Source organism: Hermetia illucens, chromosome 6, assembly GCF_905115235.1.
Source record: "Hermetia illucens chromosome 6, iHerIll2.2.curated.20191125, whole genome shotgun sequence".
In the NCBI taxonomy this organism is placed as follows: Eukaryota; Metazoa; Arthropoda; class Insecta; order Diptera; family Stratiomyidae; genus Hermetia; species Hermetia illucens.
In genome coordinates this window covers 3,216,359-3,227,861 of record NC_051854.1, presented here as the reverse complement: position 1 = coordinate 3,227,861, position 11,503 = coordinate 3,216,359, and the positions used below count along the sequence as shown (strand labels likewise).

At 43.2% G+C, this 11,503-nt stretch overlaps 3 protein-coding genes across 3 annotated transcripts; all 3 read right to left on the bottom strand.

Annotated features, from left to right (window-relative positions):
- Positions 1-1,906: 1,906 nt before the first annotated feature.
- LOC119659028 (hydroxymethylglutaryl-CoA synthase 1) lies at positions 1,907-4,384 on the bottom strand. Its single transcript, XM_038066923.1, has 2 exons — positions 3,847-4,384; positions 1,907-3,658 (listed from the first exon to the last, which is right to left on the bottom strand). Exon 2 carries the CDS (start codon positions 3,548-3,550, stop codon positions 2,162-2,164), a length of 1,389 nt encoding a protein of 462 aa, XP_037922851.1. The 5' UTR covers positions 3,551-3,658; positions 3,847-4,384; the 3' UTR covers positions 1,907-2,161.
- A 3,364-nt stretch (positions 4,385-7,748) lies between these two features.
- LOC119658624 (NADH dehydrogenase [ubiquinone] 1 beta subcomplex subunit 2, mitochondrial-like) lies at positions 7,749-9,039 on the bottom strand. The gene is made up of 3 exons (XM_038066122.1): positions 8,879-9,039; positions 7,980-8,103; positions 7,749-7,921 (listed from the first exon to the last, which is right to left on the bottom strand). The coding sequence occupies exons 1-3, from the start codon at positions 8,980-8,982 to the stop codon at positions 7,847-7,849; spliced, it is 303 nt and encodes a 100-aa protein (XP_037922050.1). The 5' UTR covers positions 8,983-9,039; the 3' UTR covers positions 7,749-7,846.
- Positions 9,040-9,298: 259 nt separating this feature from the next.
- Positions 9,299-9,885, bottom strand: LOC119658625 (probable DNA-directed RNA polymerases I and III subunit RPAC2). Its single transcript, XM_038066123.1, has 3 exons — positions 9,770-9,885; positions 9,614-9,714; positions 9,299-9,543 (listed from the first exon to the last, which is right to left on the bottom strand). The coding sequence occupies exons 1-3, from the start codon at positions 9,782-9,784 to the stop codon at positions 9,357-9,359; spliced, it is 303 nt and encodes a 100-aa protein (XP_037922051.1). The 5' UTR covers positions 9,785-9,885; the 3' UTR covers positions 9,299-9,356.
- Between the last annotated feature and the right edge of the window lie 1,618 nt (positions 9,886-11,503).

Genomic DNA, 11,503 nt, shown 5'->3' with positions numbered 1-11,503 from the left:
CCGAGGACCTTGTGGCTATTCAAGTCTCACTGGAAGCCGGGGGGAGCACTCGAGAACTAGTCGCTAAACTGGTACTGTGAGAGGAGGGTGTTACTACTTCTCCTTAGCTGCGATGCCAACGCCCATTACGAAGTCTGGGGAAGCAGTGACACCAATTTATTCTTAACAATAAGTTAGAAATATATAACATGGGGAACATTCCAACATTTGTGATCAGGAGGTACTAGACATAACTCTAGAAAATTCTCTAATGAACGAGCTGGTCAGGAACTGGAGGGTGTCGGATGAGCCCTTTTTGTTTGATCACAAAATAATCAGATTCGACATTGAGGGTAACTCCGGCATATAAAGAATAATAAGGAATCCCAGGAGAATGGATTGGGAATCTTATGCAACGCACCTGAGCAACAACATGGTTCACCTTCAACATGCAGTGATGGAAAACTTCAACACAATCGCCATTGACGCATATTGGGCCAGCTGTCGACTAAGACAGTTAAGTCATCAAAGAATGTACCACATTGATCCAAGGAAAATGTCCTTGGAGTCAATGGGTGAGCACACTAGCATATTCCAGGTGGAAATATACGCAATAGATAGATGTGCCTCCTTTAATCCCTAATGAACTACAGCGGGCAGAACATCGTTATTCTGATTGGCAGTCAAGCAGCAATCAAGGCACTTAGGTTCAACCATATGAATTCAAAACTGGTATGGGAATGCCTTGAGAGACTGAATATGCTTGGCTCGTTCAATAAGGTCTGTGCTTATTGCACAAAGGACTATTTAGTCCTCACCGGCTAAACTATCACCTAGGGAAGCTAGGAATGTCTGGAGTTTCTTATTAAAGCAGGCTTAGACCAGATATCGCTTGTTGCGTCGTTGTGATGATGATGATATGATGGCTATTCACACCTACATGTCATCATTCACGGTGTGACGAAATGAGTTTTAATTACCAATTTTAGACAAGACAGCGAAAGCGGGTCTAGCGCTGTTAATGCATCGCTGACCGATCAGACTGAGACCCTTGGTTTTGTTAGTGTTTTTTTTTCAATCCAATTCTACTTGCCAGAGTCATTTGGCCAAGGTTCATGACCTGATGAGAGAGCAAACTGATGTCATCAGCGTAGTCGAGGTGCTTGAGGCAAGATATATCAGCGTTTGTGTTGTTAATTCGTCAGCGACTCAAGGACCAAAACAAGTCAAACTTTTGAAGACTGAGCTTAACTAGCCCAATCCACTTGATGGTTTACCAGGAGGTAGCACCTGAAATTTTTTCTCATACTACTTGGCGAAATCGCCGATTTAATTACTTTTTTGTCAGAACTTATCGCAAAATCGCAAAACAATCGATTATATCAAATATAATTTCACCTTTTTTTTTGATTATGACAATATTCAAATTAGTCACAGCTCAAGCTCTACTAAATTCAGCACAAGTCGTCTTGTTCTCGCTTGTTTTGCGTGAATCACGATTAATTCAATTCGAATTACCGAAATTTCGACATGACTGTTTTTTGTTGCGCACATTATCTCGATAAGACCATCCCCCTCGGTTCAATGTGGGTCATTTGAGCCCCTCGCCTCCTTTGATAGTCGAGCTATAAATCACTCAATTTCCAGATTCATAACCATCCCATCTAAACTGAATTCCATCCAGAGGCAAGAGAGACATTTTTTAAATAATTTCCACATAATAAATTCGTTTTTTTGCACGTTCAGTTACGAAATAAAACGTGGAGTGATTTGGTCATGTGTACAACGCCTCATTCTGTGGCGCACAATTGAACCAATTGAAATGCAAGGCTAGAGGCAAGCTTTCATTATCAGCAGACGTACCCCAAACGCATGTTATTTATGAAAAAAATCAGCTTCCAACGCAGACCATTGAAAGTCATTCATCTTCAGTTTTGATGTAAATAATTTATTTCGCTTCTATACACGTAATCATAATACAAAAAAGCCTTGCTAAAGATTGCACCGTGTAGTCTTGTAATGTACCCTAAATCCTCCGCACCTCCACGCAAGTAATTCTTTTACTTTCCTATAATACCAACTATTCCGAAAATAAATAAATTTATTACCAGTTATTGTCACCGAAAACAACATTAGAAAATATACGTTTTTTTTATAAATAACAGTTAAAGCTCCATTAAAATTATGATAAGCCGTTAGGCACGGGCACCTGTTCGTAGGTCCGCCGGTGTAGAGCGTCGATTGATTTAAGATAAAACGTCCCGGGGAAGAGGACATCTACGCTGCCGGTCGGTTCGTAGGGAGCTGCGTGGTTGTTCTTCTCGCGAACCTCCATCAGGTTCGAGAACTCCTCGGGAGGAACCTTCTGTCGGCATTCAAGCAAATCTTTTACGTATGTTAGCTTTGAGGTGAAGCGCTCGAGAGTGTTGGGGTCATTTGTAATTGAAATTGAGTACATAGTCGACGCCAATCCTGATCCGTAGGAGAAGAGAGCTACGCGTTTGCCTAATAAGTCTGATATGTTCGAGTTGATGAGCAGCGAGACGAGTCCCGAGTAGACCGAGGGTGTGTACATGTTGCCGACTTGATTTGCGAGGAATAGAGAGGGTTTAGTCTTTGCCTGGAATACATTGTTGAATCCTGTCATGAAAGCTTTTTCCACTTCGCGATCGAAGTAGGTGTCTTCCAGCTTAAGATTGCTGAACTTCTCAAGGCCCGGATAGCGTACCGAGCGCTTCTCCTCGCTAGACAGCAAAAAGTCGTTGAAGACAAGTCTTGCCACTGACTTTTGTACTAATTTACAGAACGGGCTATGGAAGACAATTGCGTCGAGCGTGTCGAGCCCGACCTTTGAGGAATCTGGGAACTTCTTCTCATACTTTTTCCGGTAGAGCTGATAGCAATGATCGAGGGCACTTAGGTAGCATTGAATTGACAGTTTCCCATCGACGGTTGGGTACTCAGAGCTCAAGTCGGGCTTGTAGAAATCATAAGCGTGTTTCATGTATGTTGCGCGGAGACCTCGGTCGAAAACAAGAGGTGCATTGGGCCCGATGAGCATGGCGACAGCGCCTGCACCGCCAGTCGGTCGGGCATTCCCTTTGGCATAGACGGCAATGTCTGCACAAACGGCCAGAGCCAGTCTGCCGTCCCAGCTCGACGACTCTATCCAATTGATGGAGTTGAAAACGGCTGCGGTTCCACCGTAGCAAGCGTTCGTGGTGTCGATGCCTTCCAGGTCCGTCACGCCATGCGGCTCGAATAATTGCATAAGAACGCTTTTCACGCTCTTCGACTTGTCGATTATCGTTTCCGTGCCAACTTCCAAACGGCCAATTTGCGAATGTTTGACTTGGTGGCGATCAAGAAGTCGAGACACGACGGTCAGGCACAGCGAGTTGATATCTTCGCGGTCCGAGCAGAAACCCATTCGACTTTGACCCAGGCCAATTGTGTATTTTCCCTCGGAGGCTCCATCGAACTTCTCCAACTCTGTCTGGTCGACGTACTGCGACGGGAACAGAATCTCAATCGCCAAGATTCCCACATTCTCCGGCCACATGACTTTCATAGGGGCTTCTTTGTGGACTGTCGTCTAATCTAGGGCGGGCACGGACTCGTTGCGTGAACGGGCGCGCAATTACTACTCAGTCACTTTCGCCCTGTTGCTTCGGCCACCCTGAAATGAGGAAATTCGAAACTTTATGTAATCCATCTTTTTCGGCCGCAGTGCGCAACGTGCGATGTCTTGACCAATTGCACAACTTGCAAGAGTGTTGCTCGTCGATTTGCGCTTTCACCGAATTTTTTCGGGAGAATGCCCCAAACCAAACATATCGCACTTTACATAGCAGCAACGAAACTTACACTGATCCACTCCAAGCGACCAAACTTTCACTTGTTTGTAGCGAACTTTCTTTTTCTGGGCAAACAAACTGCAGGTCAAGCCTCGCGCTGGCCAGCAACAAAGTATTCGGTGATTTCTGATAAGGACAACGCCGACAGATTGATACTTTGTGCGCGATTAATTGAACTTTAGAACGATTGAGTAACGACACGAGTCTTACCCGGTAGCGATCTCGAGATTTGCATTCAACCTCGCTGGTCGGACAAAGGTTTCTATCAGCGACTTTCTCGGCGCGACTCGATCGATAGGAAAGCTGCTGAGGAACTGATTGGAATCGCGCTCGGCATCTACAATGTTAACTGAAAACACACGAAAAGAGCGCGCGTCGTCGCCACTAATGAATGAAAATCATAAAAACAGCCGAGTGGAAACTCTGCGCGAGCGACGAGACGGCAATTAGCGTGTGTGGATTCTCGGGCCGCAAGCAATGTGTGATCGTCTCACCTGAAATCGAGGAGAAACTCGCACAGTTTGTCGTCCGACGCTCCTACAGCAGGCACTTGGCCACACAAACCGCATAAACCAATGCACACAATACGATTTCCCCCACCGGCACGTGAGGCGTTTTGTTGGTAGACGGATGACTCAGGTGGACAGCTGGGAACGTCAGGCGGACTGTCATGTGTACGTTTTTGATGTTTCACTTTGCGGTGCGTGTCCGCTTGCAGTTGGAGAAGTCACCAGTTGGGTGCTATAAAAGGGGTTATGGCAAGGTTGTGTGGCGGGCAATTCAAAATTGAGAAGTGTTGCTATGGGTTTCATTAGCCCTGATAGCTTCTATTTTGAATACGAGGTTAAGTTTCCCATTAATTTTGATAAAGGCCTTTTTAGAGAGAGGATTGACTTTTAATTAAATTTTTTATGACGCTGGAATAGGTGAATATGCATTTTCTTTCCACAAAAGGGAGAGATTACGTTTCCGTGGCCCCGCGTTTGAATAACGAATTCTGTTACAATGGCCCAAAATATAACTAAAATAAAAAGTAAAAATTTTTGATATCTTCCTTCGTTTTCGAAATATTCTAGGTTGAAGTTTTCGAATTGGCCTCTAGCCAAAATATGTACTTTGTCACGGTTCCGGTAGCCACGGGTTTTCATGATGTATTTTCGTAAAATAAAATCAAATGAAACGAAAATAAAATGTTTCAACATCTCGGTTAGCTTTTGGAATATTGAAAACTTTTCAACACACCACGGGAAGGAATTGTCTAAAGCATTCCATCCACATCGAAGAGTTTGCCTCTTCGATTTGGAGTCCTTAACCAAATCTCTCTCGGTCTGCAGTGCCTCGGAAGAGTCTTAAAATGGATGATGGCGGTCCTATCTCATTCAATTTGAGGCCATCCTGCAAATTTCCGTCTACCACCGCTCGATAAACTCTCTTTGTATCAAGCAGCAACAGCTGTAGTAATCAATTATTGCATTTCGGCTAAGCGCGGAGTCACCTCGACGATGACACAAAGATAGTAGATACCTATAGGTATCAGTAACCTGCATCTTGGTGACGAAACAAATTATTATTGCAACCACGTCACGTACTTCAATGCGGGAAGAAGTACCTTCGAAAAACGTACCGATGGCTGGGTTTTGTATTTTGCGGCAGCGAACAGAACCCTTTTTCTTCGATCATTTTGATGAACATCTCCATATCAATCATTTAAATTTCAATAGTTGGTTAATCGCTTCGCACAGTAACGTGGAACTAGGTTGCGAAGTTAAATGGTCTAGATAGATGAGACCTTTCACAAACAAAAAATATAACAGGAGCTGTATCACCGAGTAAATGAGTATAACCGTGTTGTAACCCATTGTGGAGATAGACACCGCTGAAGTTCCCATGGTAAGGAAAGAGGTGGTCTCAGAAGCTGTGAAGAAAATAGCAGAAAATAAAGCGCCGGGCTTGGATAGCATAAAGCTCTTAATGCAGCAGTCAGAAGAGCGAAAATATGTTTAATGAGGCATTCACCGCGTAGGAGATAGGGGGATGAAGGGAACCCCGTTAAATAATTATGGCGACCATTCCCTCTCAACAGTGGTGTTTAATTTTGAGCCCAATTGAGGGAGAAAAGACGGTATGAAAGGAGAAGCGAAGGTCCTCTCTTTCAAATACGTTTGAAAAATCGAGACCGTAACTTGTCCATAAAAAAGTTATCGCGCTTCAAATGGGGGTATTTTGATAACATAATGGTAAAGTTTGATTTGTCAACCACACACCTGAAGGGAGCATGCAAGAGGAACGAAAAGCGCTTTCCGTTTCCATCCTCGCCAAAACTCGTAGCGGTTTCAGCGTTTCGAAAAGGGGCTACGTACCATCATCGCCGCCACATGAAAGGGTTTAATCTTTTCCCTCTCCACCTTGTCCAACATCTTCAACCAGTAAGTTTATTAACAATATGAAAAAATTCCCCTTCAATGGGAGATAACACTAAAATTCTACAATGGCATTAGAAAGGCATTCGAAGGGTTCTTTCTCCTGCTGTATCCCCTCGCTATCTGGGGGTGGGGCTGGCAGATCAAACTTTGTCACGATAATATTAAAATAACCCCATTTGAAGCGGTGTAATTTTTTAATTGGGTAACAGCCACGGCGAGGTTTGAGAGAGGACCTGCCGCTTTTCTCTTGATAACCTCCCCCGGTTATGGCATGAAAATAGTCTCATTTTGAGGTACGTAATTACATTAAGGTGTTAGAGTGGAGGGACTTTCCTCTTCCTAATACATACACCCTGACGCTCTCTATTCTCCTCCCCTCACCGATAGGCTTAATAAATCAGTTTTTCCTGCGATGATACAAAAAAAACTCCAATTCGAAGGGCCGCCACAAGTTTTTATCTAGGTTGGGAGAAAGAACCTCTCCGGAGGTTGGGTTGATGCGATAGTCTGTGCCAGCGGGGATCCTTGTAGATTTACAGATATCACAGCAAGTGTTTTTGGTATCTGGTAGTTCTGAGGGCCTGCAGTGCTTGAAGTCTGGTGAATATAATTGGGAAGATAATGAAATGAAAGTCAAGATGGCTATTGGGAGATATAACGGCGCCTAAATTTGGATCAAACTTAGACATAAAGATCCGTCGGTAGCATTCGTCATGGATTTTAATGGTTAAAAGAGATGGAATAAGCTGAAGAGTCAGCGGAAGCAACATCGAATTGCGATAGCACCCTTCAATCGAGAGATTCAGGAGAGAATTTTTCTCAAGAACTCGAAGGATCGATGATATAGAAGAATCGATGATTGAGGCGTCTATGTCCAACGCAGCGCGAGGTCATCCTTTGGTAACAATTAATATTTACGATGTGATGTTTTCGGTAAGCACTGGACGTTGAGTTGTGATACTACACTGGATTGTGCTACTTTCGCTTGGTGGATGCTCTCCCTTCTTTGAAGCATGGTTGTCAGACGAAGCCTTCGTTGGTGGTGCCAATTGGTTGGCATAAGCTTTCAGGATTGATTCGATAAAGTGAGGAACAGGAAATAAGGAACTTTTGGGGAAGCGTGGAGCCGCCATGGGGGGCATTTCTTTGGTGTAGAATTCTTAGTTGCCCGATGAAAGATGTGGGTCTGAAGAAACTTTTTGTGGCCGAAGGTCAGATGGGATACCAACTGTGTGTTAAATCTTCGTTGAAACCAACAGAATCTAGCATCAATCACGGTGGAGTTTAGCTAAATTGCAATAGGAGGGACGCAACTATACCACGGGGAGAAATTTAAGATTAGAAGTCAGCTCAAGCGTTGGACTTATCTTGAAAGGAACGTGGATGTTGATGGAAAGTTATTTTAAAGGATTTGCGGTGGGAATAGAAAGTAAATTTACCCAATTTAACTTGGCATTTGCATTCGTTTCAAAGAACATGCAAATTCGCATTTAATTTCTTTTACAAACTTTTTTTTTTTTATTTAGTTCTAAGTTTCACAGAATTCATAATTTTTTTTTCTATACGACAAAGATGATTGGCGACCACTTACTCTGCATCATCTGGCGGAATTCCTAGTTCGGCGTTGGTCCAGGACGATGGGTCGGGGTATTCAAATTCACCCTAGATGAGGAAATGTGGTTAGAAGTTGTGAAGAAAGCATAGCAAAGCGGGTACTTACCGTAATATGATCTGGTTCATGCCATAAATGCCACAGGATCCACCACCACATGAGTCCTCCGACTACTTCGGCAGTAACGAGGACAGCTTTCGAGTGTGGCGGCGGGGCAGTGCGATATGAAACTCTGGAGATAGAAAGGAAGAGGATGAGATGTTACTTTTGGAAATATTTATGTTAGGGAGGTTAGTCATGCGGGGAATTGTAGGGGTTGTCAAAGGTTTTGGCAGGCAAAAGCGATTTGATCTTCATTGAGCTGAAAGGGATGCTCCCTCGAGCATTTTGAAAGGAAATATTTACCAGAATGGGTGGTAACTTGCACTGATTAAAAAAAAAAACAATTTTTTTCTTATTAAGAGATAAGAAGTTGTGTGAACGCTCCATTTGGAAATTAGATGAATGGTGACACTAGGAACCTGGAAATGAGAACTCAAAGGACGTATCCATACTGAAATATTTGAGAATTTTTCAGGATAGTGCCTGGAGCATAGCCTTTAACTTGTGCCAAATTTCGCACATAATTTACTGGAATGAACTCATGGTTTAAAATCCCAACAAGATTGGAGTGATGCTATTATAATTAACTATTCTGGAGTGAATCCCTTACTTTCATTTCAATGATATTTTGAGGATAAACCGATTTTTGTTGGGTTCCAGTCCAGTCGGAACATTCTGACTCAAGGCAAACTGATTGAAGCTCAGAAGCTCATTTGGTACCACAACCAAGCCTGAAAAAAAGGCGCCAAATGAAGCTTGAGGATTATTCTCCCCTTGAAACCCATTTTTCCATCGGAACAAGCGAACTGTTGACATTTCAATCTTGGTTAAAAATTATGTAACAAACTTAACCTTAGTTGTCGGTTTACCAACATTTTAAGGACACAATTTGAAACTAAACTTACACATGACTATTTCGAACCGTTTGTAATTGCGGAGTTACATTTCTAGAGTGGGAAACAATTCGTTGAATTGCACGGCCCAGCAGAACTCCCCGTGAAGACAACATTTTTGCTTGAGTCAGACCGAACTGTCAAGAGCTGGCCAGATGTCAAAAGTAATCAATTGAATTTTGTGGAGATTTTTCTGAAGAGTGAGTTGAAAGCTTGGTGTATCTCTCCACATGTTGTGCTGAATAAAATTGAATTCAAATAAAAATGAGGGCCCGGTCTGACCTGCTCCAATTGTCAGATTTTTTGAATATTCAGTGGAAATTATGTATTAAAACAGCCAAACATGGGTAGGATGGTGAATACTGAAAAAGTTAAGACTCACAAACCTTTCCTTCAGAAAGCATTCCTCATCCCCCTTCAAAAACAACAAAACATTTTGCTATACGAAATTTATTTAACTTATCAACAAAAACCTACGCTAATTAAACTATCAAGAATTATAATCATTCATCGCCTTTTCAAATGTCTCAATCGTATGATCGCAAACTGCCTCCAGATCCTCGAGCCCTCGTTTCAGGATATCAATTGCCCGCAGTTTCTTGTTGGCTTGAATTCGAAAGTGCATTTTATTCTCCGCCGGATGAGGAATCGTATAACCGCAGAAATCAACATCAGGACTAGAATAAATGACGATTGTTCTCGATAAATTTCAATATTTCACGCTTCAAGTCGCATATGCCAACTTACTATCGGCTGATGATCGATTTTAACGCGTTTCCCAGAGTGTGTCCCTCGTCCTCGAACACAAATGTCCGTGCATGTTCACCGGAATTCTCGTCACCTGCTAGCTATAAGAAAATTGCTCGAAATCAAAAGGAATGCTGGGAATTATACGTTAATTACCTCCGCGAAACTCATCTTGCAAGTCTTCCGCACGTGTCCAGCTATCAACAAACAACAAATCGAATGTCTGATTGACAGTTGTGTCTTCAGACTCAGCTGAGTGGCTTCGAATTTTGTAAGCTGAATGACGTTGCTATTGTGAATGTGCAAAGTTTTGTCAAACCGGAAGAATAAAATTAGTGAAAACGGAAGAGTTTGATTTGACGATAATAGTTGGAAAGAACTTAATAATGATTATATGAATTGCTACAATAATTGTGCGTTTGAAAAGTTTGGTGATTTTTCAGTGTTTTGCAAAATTGGAAGACGGTTTCTTTTAGGGCAAATTAAGCTCATCAGAGATTGCCTCGCCTTTATCCTGGAAGCAACGTGACGGTAAGTGGTAGCCAGAAATTATAATAGTTAGCCCCTTTTATACTTAAGTCTGCAAAAATAATATAGATAAAACTTTAGTCCATGTTTACCTGAAATGCGATTCAGTTTCCCCAAGATTCCCGGAGACGCTTGCACTCCTCATCTATTGTTCTGTGCCAAGTGGCTGTAGAGCAACCAACTCGTCCCCCATCATGGGGGACGCCATTATTTGCCACTCTGATTATGGTTATCGGTTTCTTCGGAATGCCCCTCCTGCGTAGAGCACTCCAGATTCACTCACTGTTCACGCTATCGAAAGCTTTCTCGAAATCGATGAAGAGCAGGTGCAACGAACATCTCCAGGGTGTTAATGTGGTCAATGCAGGAGGATGCGGAGTGGAAACCACTGTGCTCTCTGTCGAGCAAGCCTTCGAGATGTTCTTTAATGCGTTTCAGGATAATTTGTACTATCTTTGCAACGAAAGGCAGTACGCAGATACCCGTCCAATTGTCCTACTCAGAACGGGTACCGTCCTTTGGAATCTAAACTATCATCCACTCCCTGGGAAAGGTCTCGCATTCCCAGGATTTTCTTATGAGTGGAAGTAGAAGATCTTCAGTTGCTAACTCAGCCAGGAGACCGTTAAGCCCGACGGCTTTACTCCATTTGAGTGCATTGATGGTCGAAATCGTTTCTCTTCTGCCTGGAAAAAACAGTCCGTATCCGCATGCTTCGGTGACTAGCAAGAGGAGGAACCCCACCGGATGTGATAAAATTAAGAGCCTCTTCGATTGCTCATCATCGTGGATGAGAAAGTCTACCGTTAATGTCCTTCACAGGACCGTCGAAAAATTTGCGACCATATGGAAGCTTTTCCGTGATGCGGTATACACTTCTGAAATTGTTCCGTTCTGTGGCATCTTCTGCTTCCCTGACCAGCGCGATAGCAAATTCTCTCCTGTCACAGTGTACACTGCGCTGAACTTCTCGGGATTTCCCTAGGTATAGACGTTTAAGCGCGTCACGTCCGCTATCGCTCGCAGCGGTCAATAGAGTCTTCAACCTTTTCCGTTCAACGATCCGCTTCCACAATTCCGCAGTCAGCCAGATCTTATGACGCCACTTCGGGACGTGGCCGATGACATCTGTGTGACACCCGTGAAAAAAGCATTTTTGATGGCAGCCGAATGCTTATCGATATTCTCACGTTACTGAGTATATCTGCCGTTCGATAAGCAAGAAAGCCTCTCTTGTCACGCACAATCAGGAGGCAACTCTTAAATCTATTACTGATCGTGAAGTTGTCGATCTGATTGCTTGAACGATGGCGGTTAGTTGAAACACCACTGATTTCGTCATGTCATGGTCGCCTAGATCAT

Bases quoted from the DNA above. Each gene is read 5' to 3' on its own strand.
- LOC119658625 (XM_038066123.1), bottom strand. The intron at 9,544-9,613 runs GTAAGTTGGCAT...CATTTATTCTAG, and splicing joins AAATCGATCATCAGCCGATA to TCCTGATGTTGATTTCTGCG.
- LOC119658624 (XM_038066122.1), bottom strand. From the start codon at position 8,982: ATGTTGTCTTCACGGGGAGTTCTGCTGGGCCGTGCAATTCAACGAATT. The intron at 8,104-8,878 runs GTAAGTTTAGTT...TTCTATCTCCAG, and splicing joins ACGGTTCGAAATAGTCATGT to AGTTTCATATCGCACTGCCC. The intron at 7,922-7,979 runs GTAAGTACCCGC...TTCCTCATCTAG, and splicing joins ATGAACCAGATCATATTACG to GGTGAATTTGAATACCCCGA.
- LOC119659028 (XM_038066923.1), bottom strand. From the start codon at position 3,550: ATGAAAGTCATGTGGCCGGAGAATGTGGGAATCTTGGCGATTGAGATT.